This window comes from Giraffa tippelskirchi, chromosome 10 (assembly GCF_054371585.1).
Source record: "Giraffa tippelskirchi isolate mGirTip1 chromosome 10, T2T-mGirTip1v1.2.pri, whole genome shotgun sequence".
In the NCBI taxonomy this organism is placed as follows: Eukaryota; Metazoa; Chordata; class Mammalia; order Artiodactyla; family Giraffidae; genus Giraffa; species Giraffa tippelskirchi.
Genome location: NC_137284.1, coordinates 95,721,046 through 95,738,865, shown reverse-complemented (window position 1 = coordinate 95,738,865; position 17,820 = coordinate 95,721,046). Strand labels below are relative to the sequence as shown.

The following is a 17,820-nucleotide window of genomic DNA, read 5'->3' as shown; positions in this document are numbered from 1 at the left end:
AAAACGTATCTGGATGAATATTGGCAATGTGTAGGCATATATTCTTTCATCTGATGAAAGATAATAAAAAAATTTCTCATGAGGCAATAATTCAAGGAAGGTTTTTTTCTACCACCACTAAAAGAAAACACGTCATTAGTACCGAGATACCCATGTGCCATGGTACATGGTGATTTCTAAAACTTCATATCAGGGGTATTAAGGAGGTTGAGAGGATACAAGCATAGTCAGGGTCATATAGTCAGCACTCTGCTTTTCAGCAGAAAATAATAGTTCCCAGGTGGCACTAGTGCTAAAGAACCTGCCTGCCAATGCAGGAGACCTAAGAGAAACGGATTCAATGTCTGGGTTGGGAAGATCCCCTGGAGGAGGGCAAGGCAACCCACTCCACTCTTCTTGCCTGGAGAATCCCATGGACAGAGGAGCCTGGCAGACTACAGTCCATGGGGTTGCAAAGAATTGAACACGACTGAAGCAACTTAGCACACAGCACACACTATGTTGAAATACAAACACACACGCACATAACCTTCCAGCTAACAGTTAACAAAACAAAAATACAAATCTTATTTTTCAGTTTCACTAGGATTTTGGATTTTGCATTTAAGAAAAAAAGGAATAATGTATGACCACAAGAATAGCTTTCCAATGAAAAACATGATTATCAAGATAGAAACTGCAGTGAAAGTAGTATGAAGCAGACTGGCTATGGGAACCAACAAAAGCAAAAAGCAGAAGTGGTGAGTTAAAAGGTGCTATTCCAGAACTCAAGTGAAAAAAACATAAAAAGTGATGAAAGGCTAGTGAAAAGATAAAAAATGGGGGGAGGCAGGTGTAAGAGAATCAGTACATGATAAGTAGATATTCTACAAGGAACAAATAGAGAAGACAAAGTATCAAGCCTCCAGAAATTTCCCTAGAACTGCACATTAACCAAGAGATGTTAATAAAGTTCAAAGATTAACATACACACCCAACTATCTATAAAATAGATAAACATCAAGGACCTATTATATAGCCCAGGGAACTATATTCAGTATGTTATAATAACTTATAATGGAAAAGTATCTGAAAAAGAATATATATTTATGTATTATATATATATAACTGAACCTCTTTTCTGTATTCCTAAGCCATTGTAAATCAACTATACTTCAATAAAAATTTTTAATTTAAAAAAGTTCAAGGTTAACAAAATACAGTCTACAAAGACTTGTGCACAAAAAAATTGTTAAAACTAAACCAAAATTACTTTGGTATCAAACTTCTCTTCTAGAATTCTAAATGCCATAAAAAATTTAAGCAAAAATACTATTATTACCCAATGAATTATATGCGCCCCCAAATTATCATTATGTGAAAAAACAATAAGAAATTCCCCAACATTCAAAATCTCTGAAATTACACCACCACAGCAATACCATATCTGAAAAAAATTAATTGAATATATTCTCTAGCTGACCAAGACATGAATCAAATCTAGGAGTCAGGTGAATGTGAATATAAATATAAAAGAAACTGCAGTGAATAATAAAAGTAGTAAAATAATTCATGTTTCTCATTTAACAGAGAACATTGTGGCAAAGCTACTTAGCAATTTATACAAACACACACTATAAAAATTCCTCTGTGTTTTAACAAGTGAAGAAGTTGACCTTTTAGAGGCTTGACTCAGCGTGGTGAAAGAAGGAAAGATGAGAAGCCATCCAAACACTTTAAATTCTTTTCCACATACCAAGTGGGACCTAAATAAATACTGATCTTTTACAAAAGAAACTGTGTTCTGGCACCAGAAAAGCAGATCCCAAAGAGGACCAAGCCTTCACGAGGGTGGCTCCTCTGGGGTCTCAGGGGTAAGCCAGACAATAACCAACACTGGCTGCAAGAAGAATCACTGTCCAAAATAGAATCTGTTACAAAGAGCTCGACTGAAAGGGAGGACTCCCATATCCAGAGGAAACACGTAAACCACGCCAGAACACAGCACATAACGTGGCATCTCAATGGATATTAAATATGAGGTGGATTCTCTCCCAGCATCCTTTGCTCCCAAGAGCATAGGCTGTAGAATTTTCACTGGCCCACTGCCTGTTTTTCCTGAAATGAGAATTTCTATCCCCCTGGGCTTTCTCTACCTTTACTGCCTCTGCCTCCCCACTTCCACCAGGGCCTCTCTGCCAAGAGTTGTCCTGGAAATTCTGAAGCAGGTGCTGTTTCCACTTGACTTCAGCCAACTCAGATAGTTCCATGGTGGTCGGGCATCTTCCTCAGAGGAATGTCTGCCTTTTCCAGCTTGGATCCTGGGTCATTGGCTTCTCAGTGAGATACTCTGGGCAGCAGGCCTTATGATTGCAAAGGATATAAGAGGTGTTCCATTAAGGGTCTTGGGGGCAATGTTTTAGTAGCTTTGGCATCAGTGCAGATGGTTTTGCTCACCACAGTCTTCCCTGCAAGTATTTTCAAGCAACCGTGAAGCCCTTGCATTCATTATGGCTGTTCCTGGATGCCACACCAACTAGTCTGGTGGTTCATGATGCCTCCTATAGTCCTCGTAAGTTATATCTCACCTATAGCTGACAAGATTACATCAGACCCAGGAACCTGCGTGCCCCTTGGCCCTGTGCCACTATCTTCCTATTGGCTAGCATCTTCCTTGACAACTTCTGAGATGCTCAAGAGCAGAGTCTCTGGGTCCTATGACCTGAATTTTTTTCTCCCCCAAAGTTATGTTGAAAACCTAAAGCCCAAGATGAGTATTTAAAAGTGAGGTCTTTGGAAGATGATTTGGCCAAGAGCCTTCATGAATGGGATTATCCTCCAATTAAAAAAAAAAAATTCACATAGTAGCACTCAGAGGCAGAAGGAAGGCCCTGCTGGGGCTGGGTTCAGGGCCTGCCTGCCATGGATGTTGAATGTTACCAAATGATCTTTCTATATCTCTTCAGATGACTGTATAATTTTTCTTGTTTATTCTATAAATATAGTGAGTTATATTGACTGAATTTTTAACAATTAAATCAAACTTGCATAATCACCACTAGGTCAAGATCCATTTTATATATATATATATATGTGTGTGTGTGTGTGTGTGTGTGTGTGTATATATGTATATATGTATATATATGTATTTATATATTTATATATATGTATATAAAATTACATACTGTTGGATTTAAAGCTCCCCAGGTGGCTCAGTGGGTAAAGAATCTGCCTACAATGCAGAAGACGTAGGAGACGCAGGTTCAATCCCTGGGTCGGAAGATTCCCTGGAGGAGGGCATGGTAATGTGCTCCACTATTCTTGCCTAGAGACTTCCATGGACAGAGGAGCCAGGCAGGCAATTGTCCAAAGGGTCACAAAGAGTCGGACATGACTGAAGTGACTGAGCACGCACGAATACACTGTTGGATGTAATATGTTAATAGTTTATTAAGTATGTTTACATCTATACTCATGAAGAAATTTGTGATTTTCTTACAGCATATTGTTTGATTTTGTTATCATATAATCCTGGTATGATAAAATATTTGGAATAAGTTCTGGCCTTCCTTTTTAATAATAACTTTGGTAGGATTGATATGTCTCCCTCAAATTTTATAAAATTTATGAATGGAAAAAAAAAAAGAGAGAAATGCCAGAGAGCTAGCTGACCATGCCCACCATGTGAAGATACAGTGAAAACTCAAACCCAGAAGAGGGTCCTCACTTATTGGCAGAATTCACACTCTGTACCTTTCCCAATAGACCTAACTTTAGCTAACACAACAGCCTGCTATGAAAGGACAGGGGTCATCCAAGGAACTGCAGCCTTTTTGTCCAGGAGCAGCTGCTGCGTCTGTTTGGGAGCCATCTGTCCCAAGAGTTCCTCTTTTCTTTGGAAGGTCTGAGGGCAATGCAGTCACCCTGCAAGGGGTCTGATTCTTCAGAGGACCTCTTGGTTCAAGAGGTACTGCTTCAGAAGGAAACCGTTGGTGGTGGGGGAACTTCCAATGCCCATATTAGGGGGAATTCTCCAAACCAGAGTGAGGAGCAGTGAGTAAACAGTGTTTGATGAGAGAAGAGCTGTGAGTAGCTCATAGGTGAAAGGAATCTGGGGGATGTACTGGTCAGGGCATGCCCTTCTACCTGTAGTGGAGTGTATGCTCCACTATAACCCTGCTTCAGAACTTTTCAAAATGTGGGTAGACACTGAAATTTAATTCACAAAAATTATTCTTAACAAAGAAGATATTGGATGTAAAATATAAATGAATAATAAACCATAAAGCCATCACACAAATCCATTAGCTTATTGTTAAAATGTAATTTAGAGAAAAAAAGAAAATTTAAATATAGAATATTGGGAAGAAAAGGGGATATTGATAGATAAAGTGGAATTTTTTTAAGAGTTAAGAGAATACCATGCACAAACTTGTTACGATGATAAATACAATGTTGATTAAGTAAAAGATTTTCTAGGAAAATATAAACAACCAAAACTGACTCAGACTTAAGCAGAAAAGTAAACTGGTCAATAACTAGAGGAAAAATCCTTATAATAGCCTAGTGAGATCTTAGATCTTTGATCTTAAAAAGAGATCAAAGAGTTACTTCTTCAAAAAGAGTTGGGTCCACATGGTTTCATGAATCAGTTTTTTCCAACCTCAAGGCTATAGAGCATACAGAAATGCAGAAAGATTGCCAGTTCTTTTACAAAACTATGAAACTCTGACATTAAAATATAGAAAACACAAAAATATAAACTATAGATCAAATTAAATTATGGCTATGGATTAAAAATGAATATTAAATATTAGCAAATCAAGCAGACTATTAAAAGATAATACATAATAATAGAATTTACTTCAGGAATGCAAAGATGGTTAAATGTTAGGCAATCTATTAGTATAAATCACTAGGCTGGGGAAGTTTAAGACTCATCCTGATTAGAATAAATTCTTCATAAAATAGGTCAGAAAAATATTCACTGAACATGATAGTGTACCTTTGTTAAACCAGCAGCCTGTAGGAGACATAACTGTGGCTAATTAGAGGCATTCACTTTAGAGTGAGACTCATGACAAGGGAGTATGACATCACTGCAGTATGTCATTTTGCCTTTCAGTTTTTTTGTTTATCATATTTGAAATCGCTAAAAATTAATGAGGCTCCTTATATGTGTGAGTGGGGTAAATAAGAACATTCATATTTTGCCAGTTGAAATATCAGCTGGAACAACCTTCCTGAAAAGCAAAGTGGTCAAAATTTTATAAATGTGTAATCCCTTTTCAACCATTTTCTTATCCAGGAATCTGTGCAAAATATTTTTGAAGTAAATTGCACACAAATACAAGGTTATACATGTAGTTATTTGTAGTAGTGAGACATAAAGGAGAAAGAAATCTAACAGTCCCCTATTAGGGATTGCTTATAGAAACTGTGTTCCATCCATTAGCCAGAATACCATGCAGTCATTAAAAGTGATTCTGTTAAAGATTACATAGTGGCATGAAAATATGCAATGTTTTGTTAAATTTTTAAAAATCACATAGCATGTTTCTAATTTAATTTTAGAATTGTATATTCAGAAATAGAAATTTAAAAATCTAGAAGCACATATATAAGGGTTGTTAATTCTGGACAACATGATTCTCTTTACTCTATTTTGCTATTCTTGGTTACCTAGATTTTCCACCATGAACATGTATGATACTAGTAATCCAAAAGTCATAAAAATGGTATTTACTCATTCAATAAACATTATTGAGATATACTATGTGCCAAGCACTTCTAGGTGCTGGACTTTCGGTACTATACCAGACTGATCAATTTCTCCTCTCACTCCCGGGAAGAGAGACTCAAGACAATGTCACTCAGTGATAGTGTCCTGAGTAAAACAGAATGAGATGAGATGGAGAGTGCGTAGTGGAGAGGGCTTTATTGGATAATCACATAAGGCCCCTCTGGGCTAAGACCTGAAGGGGGAAAAGCCAGGAGTTCAAAGATGATACAAGCAGACTAGTCAGTATGGATGAGCTTGCACAATATTGTTAAATGAAAAACAGCCTGTTACCAAACAGTGTGCGCTACAGTATGTAAACTGTGCATCCAAAAGTCTCCTAGGATATTTAGAAGATGTTACCAGTAGTCATATTGGCTTGATAGTTATGGATAATTTTTACTCTTTGCATATCTATATTTTAGATATCCTTTTACAATGAATATATGTTATCATTGTCATTCATTCCCTCATTCAAAAAAATTTAGTAGGGCTATTCTATGGTGCTGGAAATACAGCAACAACCAGGGAAAAATCCTGGACCTAATGGAGCTTTACTTTGGGTGGCAGAGGAAATGAGGGAACAGACTTTAAAATTTAAATTAAATTAAATAGCATATTAATAAAATATTAAAATAGTATGTTAATAAAAAATATGAAATAGTAAGTAAATATCTTGAAGATAAAAGGCAGTGAGGTGGCGTATATGTCATGGAGAGAAAGGACAGTCTAATTTGCGAGTGGGTCATACAGCTTTTCAGGGAAAAGGCTTTCCAGGCAGAAGAATCAACCACCCAAGTTCCAATGGACTGAGCATGCTGAGGCTGTGGGCTGAATGAGTGAGCTGATGATAAGGTGATAATGGATGGATGATAGAGTGAAGAGGTCAAGACAAGGTGTGGAGGGGCTGGGGGGAGCAGATCCCACAGGATGGTGAAGTCCTTGCAAAACCTTTACACTGAGACATAGAAACACACAGGAGGGTTTTGAGCAGACAAGCAACATGATACAACAATTTTAGCAAATCACTCAGGCTGCGATGTTGAGAAGAGACCAAAGGGAGCAAGGGCAGAAGTAGGGACCTGTTAGGTGGCTGTTGCAAAAAACCCAGGCAAGAATGATGAAGGTTTGGACCAGCCTGACAGTAAAGATGTGTGACAGTAAAGAGAAAGAGAAGGTAAGAAAATGAGGTAAAAGGAGGGGAACTAGAAGAGCATGATGTCCTGAAAACCACAGAAGAAAATACATCAAGATGGAGGAAATGACCAACAGTAAAATGAAAACAGATAAAAGATCACTTGATTAGTAATGTGGAGCATACTGTCCTTGATCAGAGCCATTGCAGTAGAGCTCGGATGGAGAAAGTTTGCTTGGAGAGGGTCCAAGAGAACATGGGAGGACAAAAATGGGAATTAGCATGAGATTTGCTTTAAATAGATGAAGAGAATGCAGTTTCAGTTAGTAAGAAGATCAAGAGAAGATTTTTTTTTCTTGAAAGCTGGGTAAAATAAAATAAATTATAAAGGGGAAAAATAGAAGATTTTTACTGGAATTGGGGAAATATAAGCCTATCACATTTATTCCAGGAAAAACAAACCACTAATTGGTGGAATATTTTCAGATCTTTGGGCACTTTGCCCTTGACCACCATCTTTGAGGTCAGAATCAGGAAGAAACAGTTCAAGGTTAATGGAGAGAAATAAAGATATTTTCAAAGCAGTATGGCGACCACCTCTGGCTTCTATTTATAAATTAGTCTCCTATTCCACCAATGCCTTTAATCTCCTGGGCTTATCTTCCTTGGAATTTCTTTTTCCTCATCTCTGCATCCCACTTTTTCCACATCCCAGCATCAGTCCTCTGAAATTCAGGGTCAATAGACCCACAGAATTAAGATTCTTAAAGCAAACTTTACGTGCTTCCAAGAAAATCTCTTTCGTGAAGAAAAACTCAGTATTACAAATCAGCATGGTTTATTTTTCGAGGATCAAAATGCCACAAGCAGTCAGACTTCCTGAGCTAATAAAATACTGGCTCCAGCCTTCAGAGATCAAGGAGGAGGGAGTAAGGGCAAAAGAGTAATTCTCCTGAAATTCTGAAAAGAGTTCCTCAAATGAAAGCCCAACCCGTGCAAAACAGGGCTCAGGATCAAATAAATTTGTTGAATATTTCATACTAATTTACTTTCCCCAGCACACAGACACATTCTGAGGATTTACAACGATGTTAGCCCCAAGAAATCCCAAAGAAAAACATACGAAAAAATGTAACCTGACCTTCCCTTTCCTTCATTAAACAATTTAGTCTAGAGCCATTAGGCAGGGTCAAGCAAGGTATGTCTCTGCATGGCCTGGCCTGGAGTGCAGAGCCCAACAGGAAGACATCCAAGTAAGGAGCAGGTAGCATAGCTATGCCTAATACCTACTGCAATTGAATAAAGGGAGCCAGTTTTCTCATGGTCTGAAAAGGGAGTTACAAAAAATGAACGGGAGAAATCTAGAATGACCCATGTGGTGGTGAATCAGAATTAGAGACACTGGTATAAATATCTCTATGTATTAGAATTGGAAGCTTAGAAATAAATGTGGATGTAAATATGTGCATATATGTGTGAATGAGTGAGTTTGTGTGTGTGTGTGTGTATGTATTCAAGCCTGTATCTTTTTGCTTTGTCTTGTGAGGGTGCCTGGAAAGTGCCACCCAATAGCCATGAGCACAGCTAGAGCAGGGACCTTGGTTTCCAAGTATTATTCTCTAGTAAAAGTAACCAGAGCTTCCTGAGAAATGACTTATTCCAATACTCCAGCAAGGAAAGTACAGATGATCTTGGAATATCTTGGCAGAAATCGAGGATATGTTCAAAGAAGAGAGACATGTCAAAAGAACATAGAAGCCAACTTGAAGAGCTTCCCACTGGCCAAATCTGAACATCAAATAAATAGTGAAAGCGAGTGGAATTCAATGAGCATCCTTATATCCATGCTGATAAAAATAAAAGAATAACTTGAAACTTTAATGAAGAACAGAATATGTACATGGTCTTAAAATATCTCCCTGTAAAATACTTACGGATTACAAAGTATAAAAGTGTCATTTCACACTTAAGAAATATTGCAGACATCAGTCATCAAGTTATCAAAGTAAACATCCAGATGTGCCATTTCTACCCTAGGTGAATAACTTGAATCTAATTATGAGGAAGCATTAGAAAAACCCAAATCAAGGAACATTCTAAATAATTGGCATGTCATCTTCAAAAATATTGAAGTGCAAGAAAGGCTGAGGAACTGTTAACTGACAAAAAGAGACTAAAAAGACACAACACCTAAATGCAATGCTTAAATATAAACTGGGTCCTTCTGCTACAAGAACATCAAAAGCACAAATGACAAAATTTGAGTAAGACCTGAATTTCAGATGGTAGCAAGGAACACATGCTAATTTCCTGATTTGCATGGTTGTGTCCCAAGACAATGTCTCTGTTTGTAGGAAATACACACTGAAATACTGGGGGGCCATGGGGACATCAAGCTGGCAACCACTCTCAAGTGACTTGGGAAAAAATGGCTACGGACTATAAGTGCAACTTTTTCTGTAAGTGTGAAGTAGTTTCAAAATAAAATTGTGCGTTTGGAGAAAAAAACCCTTATCCTGATTCTCAAACACATATAATTGTCAAAGCTGCCCCATGTGATAACTTCCCTTGGAATGAATCTTCCACAGCAGATCCTTGGAGGGACACTCCTGTAAACAGTCCCATTCAATCCCACAGTATACAAGGAGGCTTCATGGAGAGGACAGACAGCCTTCTGAGTTTGGAGCCAAAGCATAGAAAGGCAGCCCATCTCATCTCTACCCATGAACACAAGCTTTGGTGGAAAGGTGAAAGAAGAAAGAGATGTATCTGAATTTATCTACACAAAGGGACAAGTTGAAAAATAAATTTAGAATCTATGTCAAGTTCATTGCATCTTGCAAGAAAAAAGAATCAGCCTAATGTAATAAAAGTACAAGTAGTGCTATCATGGTATCGTATAATTTTATTTGTACTTAGCTTTTAAGAAGCCATAATATTATTTAGTATAAATACTGTAGATATCATTCAAATCAAATTAAAAGGTGAAAAGCACTGATATTCCGAGAAGCAAAGGAACTTGTGGGGGTGAAGCCAGGATTAGAAGCCATGTTTGGCATCCCACGACTGTCTAAATGGATTTCCACATGCTCTCCACTACACTAGGTGGTTTTCTCCAAGAATAGAGAAGAGAAACGATATTCTGTTCTCCAAGAAGTAGAATGCTCTGGAAAATCTGAGACAGAGATGAACTAATCAGAATTTGTATAAGATAAAGTGGATACTTGTCACCCCATTTAAGGCATACTTTTCTTTTCATCCTTTAGCAAAAAAAAAAAAGAAACCCTCAAACATGTGGGATTGGTAGTTGAATAGTCCTCTAAGATACATGTCTAACTTACCAGTGCATATCCTCTCAATGCCACTCTGCTCCCTTTGCATCAATAACTTCATTAATTCCAACTCCCAATCTATCATTTTGTAAATAAGAACAGTAAGTTATTGGTAGTCTAACAAAATTCATCCAGTATCTACACTGCTTCTCCCATAAAATTCACTATGTTACTGAAATACAAAAATCTTGCTTTTCCTTCAGTCTTCCAAATGTAATATTTGTGAGTTTACCGGAAAAAACAGTTGGAAACAGAAAACAAAATGGTATCAATTACTAATATTTCCCATTCTCTGCTAAGGCTTGTCTTATCTGAAGCTTGTAAAGTTATTTAATCTTTTCCATCATCTCAGGGAGAAGAAAGCCTGGAAAATCCTAGTCATTCCACAGTAACTATCAGTGGGATTTTCCATAACTATCTGGATGCAAAATAAAAATCTTAAGAAGTTGATCCAATTCTAAAACTTACTTCTCAACTTACTAATAAATATGAAGAGACAACACATCCATATTTTCTTCAAATCGTATCTGGTTTCTTGGCAAGACTGCTAGTACCTGAAAAAGTTTCAGAGTTTATTCCAACAAATCTACATTTAAAAGCTTAAAAATGCATTTGTGCACACCATTCTTTTCTGCTTCTGACTTAGGGCCAGAGATGGGACTGTAAGAATAGAACCTTGCCAAGAAATTGGGAAGAAAAGGAATAAAATTGCCTCTAAAAGCTAAACTGTGAGATTAACACTTGACAGATCAGGGCAAGTGTGAAGAAGTGAGAAATCACCAGATGGACACAGGGAACAATATTCAATATCCGGTAATAAACCATAATGGGAGAGAATGTGAAAAAGAACATGAATATATATGTAAAACTGAATCACCTTTCTGTACCCACACATTGTAAATCAACTATACTTCAATTTAAAAAGTAAAGAAAGAAAGAAATCACCACATGGGAACAAAAAAAAGCTTCCAGGCCAGCAAGATTTGGCTGTGACCTCAGTGAGGCTATAATATACACATCTGAAGACTCTATTAATGATCATGGAGTCACAGAAGAAGAAAGGTTGCTAAGACAACCTGAGCAATACCCGCCCAGGCTCTGTGCAGAGTGAAGGGGGTCTGGACCAGCAGTGTTGGGGTAGCATAGGATCAGGGACTTCTATGCTTCTAACTTCTCTAGTGAAAATGATGCATTGCTTAATCTTAACCTGATTCCGCTGGGCTGGCCTCTTATGCATGATGGAAAGCTCAACGTTGAGCACACAGCCCAGCCTAAAGCAGGCAATCATTAGACTCCATGAATTTGCTCCAACTCTTCGCTCATAGCCTCCTGATTAGAGTTTGGCTCTCTACATAGTTATGCCTACAGGGAGAGAATGACCTAGTCAGATTTGAGAATTCTGGCCCGCATGCCAGCTACAGCACTCCCTGAGATATACAGTGCTGCACTTGAGCTTGTTTATTCTCAGTCAGCTCCCAAACAAAAGGCCCTGGAGGGTGCCACAAGGTCAAGTTTCTGAGCTCACGGGGCTGGCAGCGAGTCTCTGGACTATGGTAAATTTACCGGGATGGCAAAGATGGTGGTGGCCAGAGGGACAATTGCTGCCACACCTTCTACATTGCACTATGTGCTGTACATAGTTAAACTCATTTCATCCCCACAGCAAAGCAATACATTAGGCATTAGTAGCATTAGCATTCCCATCTAGTAACCCAAAGACCTGCATTAGAAATTGGAATTCAGAGGCAGATTTATCTGACTCTAAAGCCTAATCCCTTAAATCATGAAAATCCTACCTCTGGGAGGTTGGGGGATGAACCCTATCCTCCTTTCCTTCTCCTGTCCTCACTCCGCTGTGTCAGCTGTGTGCTTTGGGCCATCCTGTTACTGATCAGGGTTCTTGGCCTCTTTAATCAATAGAAACTGATCAGAGGCCAGACAAGAAATTCAGGCAAGGCTTTATAGGTGCCGCTGCTGCAGTGGAGGGGGCGAGGGGAACAAGAACAAACAAATCCCCAAGGGGAGCAAGCTTGTTCCTTACACAGGATGAGGGTAGGGGTGTATCCAGGGGTCGGGCTGGAGGGGGATGGCTTAGGTGGTTTGCCCACCCCTTTATCAGTGGTGTTTTGTGCAGGGGAATGCACATAGTAGGCTGCTTTTGCTCCAGGCTCTTTCAAATGTGGTGATTGGGTTTTTGGATCTCTTTGTATCCTTTGTCCAGAATTCACCCTAATTGTGCATGCACAGTTATTTTTAGTCCCATATAGTTTCTTTGTATTTTGTTGCTGGAGGAGAAGTATGTCCATGTGCGAGCACTGCAGCATAGGGTCCCAGGTCCCAGGTCTGTCTCAATCCTAGTCCATCTTTGACATGACTCCTCATCCGTAAGCCACCACTATACAAGGCTTCAGGACAATGCACACGAAGAGCGGTACTTGACCCTTCTTCAGAAGTGCAGAAGCCAAATCCCGTCTCAGCAAATAGCATCACCATCTACTCGATGCCGTCAGTACCATTAGCTTTCACAAGCTGAAACTGACTTCCCCCACCACCACCCTGCAGCATACCATCTAATCATCTGCACCTCCTTCAATAAGCCTCTTCAGTATCCTTAATATTTCTCAAAAGTGTCCACTTCTTACCATCACATTGCCACACCCCATCTTCCACCTGGATCTCTCTACAAACATCTCCTAGGTCATGTTTCGGCTTCTTCTCTTGTTCTTCTTTATTCTCAACCATTCATCCAGTGCTCTTTTAAAAACCAAGCCATGGCATTCCACTGTTTAAATATCCTTCCCTGGATCCCTAACCTCCCGCCATACTCCATGCTTCAGTCTAACAGTGATTGGCATGCAGTTCTTGGAATATTCTCAGCCTTGCCTGTGGCAGGATGTCCCAGAATACACCTGGATGGATCCTCCTGGATCAGTCTTCCCTCCACACCTGCTTCCCCCTAATGGTCACCCCGTCCAGGGATTTGGGGACTCACTCCTGTTCCACCTCCTCCGGGAAGCACCTCCAGGTTAGGTGCTTATCTAGGGTGCTCTCAAGTCCAGCTCATCCCTTACCCCACTATATGGGAATTCTTCCTTATATGATTCCACCCCCAGACCATGACCTCCCTGAAACCCAGGACCCACTCTGATTATACAAAATGACTGACACAAAATATGCAGATTGAATGAATAAGGAAATGAACAAGTGCCCAGTATATCATAGATGTCAGAATACACGCAGCTTCTTCAAGTCCTAGCTCTTGATCTGAGAAAGTTATCTGGATTGGCCCCAGATTTCTCTGCTTGTAAAATGGAGATCATAAAACCTGCATTGTCCAGTGGTTGTGATTTTTAAACTAAATAATACGGTATGTGGAACATCTTCAGGACCATGCCTGGTACATAACAAGTATTCAAATGCTGGATTTTGCTATTATTATTACAAAGTTCTTCCAGACTTAACAGAAAACAGTCATCTTCTTGAAAGAGGAAAGATACTCCCAATACCCCATGATGACTCGGCTACTCCAGGCCTCCTCAGCACTGGTGGTTTACAATCATGTACTATTTTGCATTCTCAAATATATTGTTTTGAACAATTCTTGCATTTGCATACTGTCTTCAAGATGCCTAATACTTCAACAAACACTTTTAGGTGAAATGGTATCAAATTTTCCCCACATTTTATTGCCCACTGGAGCTTTAAACTGTGGACATTCACATGGCACCTCCTAATTATGCCAACTCCATATGAGAAGCCAGCATAACCCTTGGAGGAACACACACAGAGAAACAGTAATGAGGCAGAAGGAACTGACAGGTGGCGATCCCAAAATAGAAATCAGGTTTTAATGGGGTCAGAACAAACTGCAGTCTCAGGAAAGAGGGTGTCCTTTGTCATAATAGATGCGGAAAGGTGAATAATCACCCCAGTGGTTAAAAAGCATTGTAGCATCACCTCTCTGTGGAATACTGTGCAGCCATTAAAAATAGGTAGGGGCCAACTATTAAAATGGCAAATAACAACACATAAGAGATCATGTTCTATAAAAAAGATACAGACATACAGGCTTTTTGATCACCGAATGTAAAACTTGCAAAATGAAATTATAAGGGAGTAGACTAAAATTTCACCAGTTGTGACGTTCTTTAAGTGATCCCGCACACTTTTGGTAAGAGTTGTCATATTCCTTTAAAATGCAAAAAAAAAAAAAAAAACACGTATAAAATATGTATTCGGCGTGTCTCCCTCACAGATGGCTCCTGAAAGCGCTGAGATAGTGCAGAAGACACACCCTAGGCTGAAGGGGGCACCAGGAGTCAGGAGGCTGACTCAGCAGCCTTTGAATGTGGGCGAACTAGGGCCTGGGGGCGCCACCTTTCTTCACCGGCCACCGCCCTGCGAGGTCTCACTGAGTGCCCGCCAGCAGGCCGCACCCAGTGGGCCAGCCCGACACCCAGCCCCCAACTCTGCTGTCCCCAAGAGATCCTCTCCGCGAAGTTTGTCTTTGATGGGAGGAAGGCGACGGGAGCTGCTGGAAACCCCGCGCTCCGGCGCAGCTACCTCGACCTCGCCCTCCCAGGGCCGACCCGGCCTCGCTCCCCGCGCCCCGCGTACCTCTTGCAGGGGATCAGCGCCTTCCTCTCGTCCAGCACCCGCACGCGCTGGTTGAGCCCGTCGTAAGAGAGCAGGGCGCGACTGTAGCGCCCGGTGCTCTGCCGGTACAGCACCTGGCGTCCCTCCCACTGCTGCGGCGCCTGGCAAGGGCGCTGAGCCCCCAGGGAGCCCTCAGACCCCTCCCCAGCCCCCGGCGCCGTCGTCCCCACGCCACAGAGGCAGCCCAGCGCGCAGACCCAGAGGCCGCCCAGCAGCCAAGTGTCCAGGGACCCTCGGGCCACGCGGAGGGGCGCGCGGCCAGGCATCGCCTTCTGCCACGGCCGCAGTCCCCAGAGAGCCAGCCCGCGCCCAAGGGGGCGCTGAGCAGCCCAGGCACTCAGCGGGTCTTTCTCCAACTGTGCCCGAGGGCGGTCTTGGCCAAGTTGCTGAAGGTTGCGGCGGCTGGCCTTTCAAGCTGTTGGGATCGGGACGCACAAGGCCTGGGAGCCGGGATCGGCCACGGGAAAGCTTCCCGTGTGAGAGCTGTTTCTGCCTGGGCCGCTGCCCGCTGCCGCTACTGTTTTCACTTGCTCTCTGCTGCCAACAGGAAATGCAGTGGCAGTGGTGCCACTAGCATCCTGAAGAGTATCCGCGTTTTAAGGGGGGGTGGGGTGGGGTGGTGGGGTGAGAAGGAAAAGATTTTTCTGCTAAGTTGAGTATTCAGCAGACAACCAACACTGGAGGACGAACTCAAAGTCAAGATCAAGAAAGCTGGATCGCTGCACTTGCTGTGCCCCACATAACCCTGTCCCTTTATCAAATTGTTTTTGTTGCTGTTCAATCGCTAAGTCATGTCCAACTCTGCGACCCCATCAGGCTTCCCTGTCCTTCACTGGAGTTTGCTCAAATATATGTCCATTGAGTCAGTGATTCCATCCAACCATCTCATCCTCTGTAGCCCCCTTCTCCTCTTGCCCTCAATCTTTCCCAGACAGGGTCTTTTCCAAAAATTCAGCATTTCACATCAGGTGCCCAAAGTATTGGAGCTTCAGTTTCACAGCATCAATCCTTCCATTGAATATTTAGGGTTGATTTCCTTTGGGATTGCCTGGTTTGATCTCCTTGCAGTCCAACAGACTCTCAAGAGTCTTCTCCAACACCACAATTCAAAAGCATCAATTTGTCAGTCCTCAGCCGTCTTTATGGTCTCTCATATCTCATAAACACGACTACTGGAAAAACCATAGCTTTGACTATATGGACCTTTGTTGACAAAGTGATGTCTCTGCTTTTAAATATGCTAATAGATTTGTCATAGCTTTTCTTCCAAGGAGCAAGCATCTTTTAATTTCGTGGCTGCAGTCACTGTCCGCAGAGATTTTGGAGCCCAAGAAAACAAAATCTGTCACTATTTCCACTTTTTCCTCATCAATTTGCCATGAAGTGATGGGGCCAGATGCCATGATCTTAGTTTTTTGAATGTTGAGTTTTAAGCCAGCTTTTTCACTCTCCTCTTTTACCTTCATCGAGAGGCTCTTTAGTTCCTCATCTGCATCTATGAGGTTGTTGATATTTCTTCTAGCAATCTTGATTCCAGCTTGTGATTCATCCAGTCCAACATTTCACATGATGTACTCTACATATAAGTTGAATAAGCAGGGTGACAACATATAGCCTTGACATACTCCTTTCCCAATTTTGAACCACAAATAGTTCTATGTCCAGTTCTAACTGTTGCTTCTTCATCTGCATACAGGCTTCTCAGGAGACATGTACAGTGGTCTCATATTCCCATCTCTTTAAGAGTTTTCCACAGTTTGTTGTGATCCACACAAAGTTTTAGCATAGTCAATGAAGCAGAAGTAGATGTTTTTCTGGAGTTGTCTTGTTTTTCTGTGATCTAATTTGATCGCTGGTTCCCCTGTCTTTTCTAAATCCAGCTTGTACATCTGGAAGTTCTGGGTTCACTTACTACTGAAGCCTAGCTTGAAGGATTTTGAGTGTAATCTTGCTAACATGTGAAATGAGTGCAACTGTACAGTAAGTAGTTTGAACATTCTTTGGCATTGCCTTTCTTTGGAACGGGAATGAAAAACTGAGCTTTTCCAGTCCTGTGGCCATGGCTGACTTTATCAAAATTACCACCCGCTAACTCCAAATTAAAAGTGGAAAAAAGGGTCCCTTCCTGAAGAAATGACACCAGTCATTCATTATGGCCGTTTGGCAGCCCCCACTCCCAGTAGAGAGCCTGCAGGACTAGACACTATGGGGACTAGTCTAGACCCTAGACACTGTGGGACTAGACACGATGCCTTTGCTCTTGGGCTGAGGACTCAGGAACACGCCTGGTGGCCACATCTGCAGTGAGACCCATCACCTCACCCATCACCTGACAATACCACAGGCCTACACCTTTGTGTGTCTGGAAGTTTAGGGTCATTAAGAACAATGTTAATTGGGTTTATGGTTTACGTCTGTGTAAGGTTAGAATCTGTAGGATGGAATCAAGGTAAAAAGCAACCGTTTAAGAAACAAAAGGTGAGGGTGAGATGATTTGAGAGAATAGCATTGAAACATGTATATTATCATATGTGAAACAGATTGCCAGTCCAGGCTTGATGCATGAGACAGGGTGCTCAGGGCTGGTGCACGGGGATGACCCTGAAGGATGGGATGGGGAGGGAGGTGGGAGGGGGGTTCAGGATGGGGAACACAAGTACACCCATGGCTGATTCATGTCAATGTATGGCAAAAACCACTACAATATTGTAAAGTAATTAGCCTCCAATTAAAATAATAAATTAATTTAAAAAAACAAAAACAAACACCTTGGTTTCAAAGTTTGTATCATCTTTTCACCTGATCTGCTTTTCAAGGATGAGGAAGAGTGAGGAAGGTGAATGTGGGAGAGAGCATTCCTGGATGAGAGACAGATGTGGGGCAAGAAGAAATGAGTGTGATTTGGGGGTTCAAGTATGAGGCAGATGGTAATCTGAGGC

The 17,820-nt window shown here is 41.1% G+C and overlaps 1 protein-coding gene across 2 annotated transcripts in view; it reads right to left on the bottom strand.

Moving 5' to 3' along the window:
• The window catches only part of EPDR1 (ependymin related 1), a 60,574-nt gene extending 45,168 nt beyond the window's left edge, over positions 1–15,406 (bottom strand). For both annotated transcript variants that reach the window (XR_014067295.1, XM_081536009.1), the window contains exon 1: positions 14,843–15,406. Coding sequence is in view for 1 of the 2 variants with exons in the window: in XM_081536009.1 (XP_081392135.1) it covers positions 14,843–15,147 (305 nt within the window). In the remaining variant the exon portion in view is untranslated. The remainder of the gene's footprint in view (positions 1–14,842) is intronic.
• Between the last annotated feature and the right edge of the window lie 2,414 nt (positions 15,407–17,820).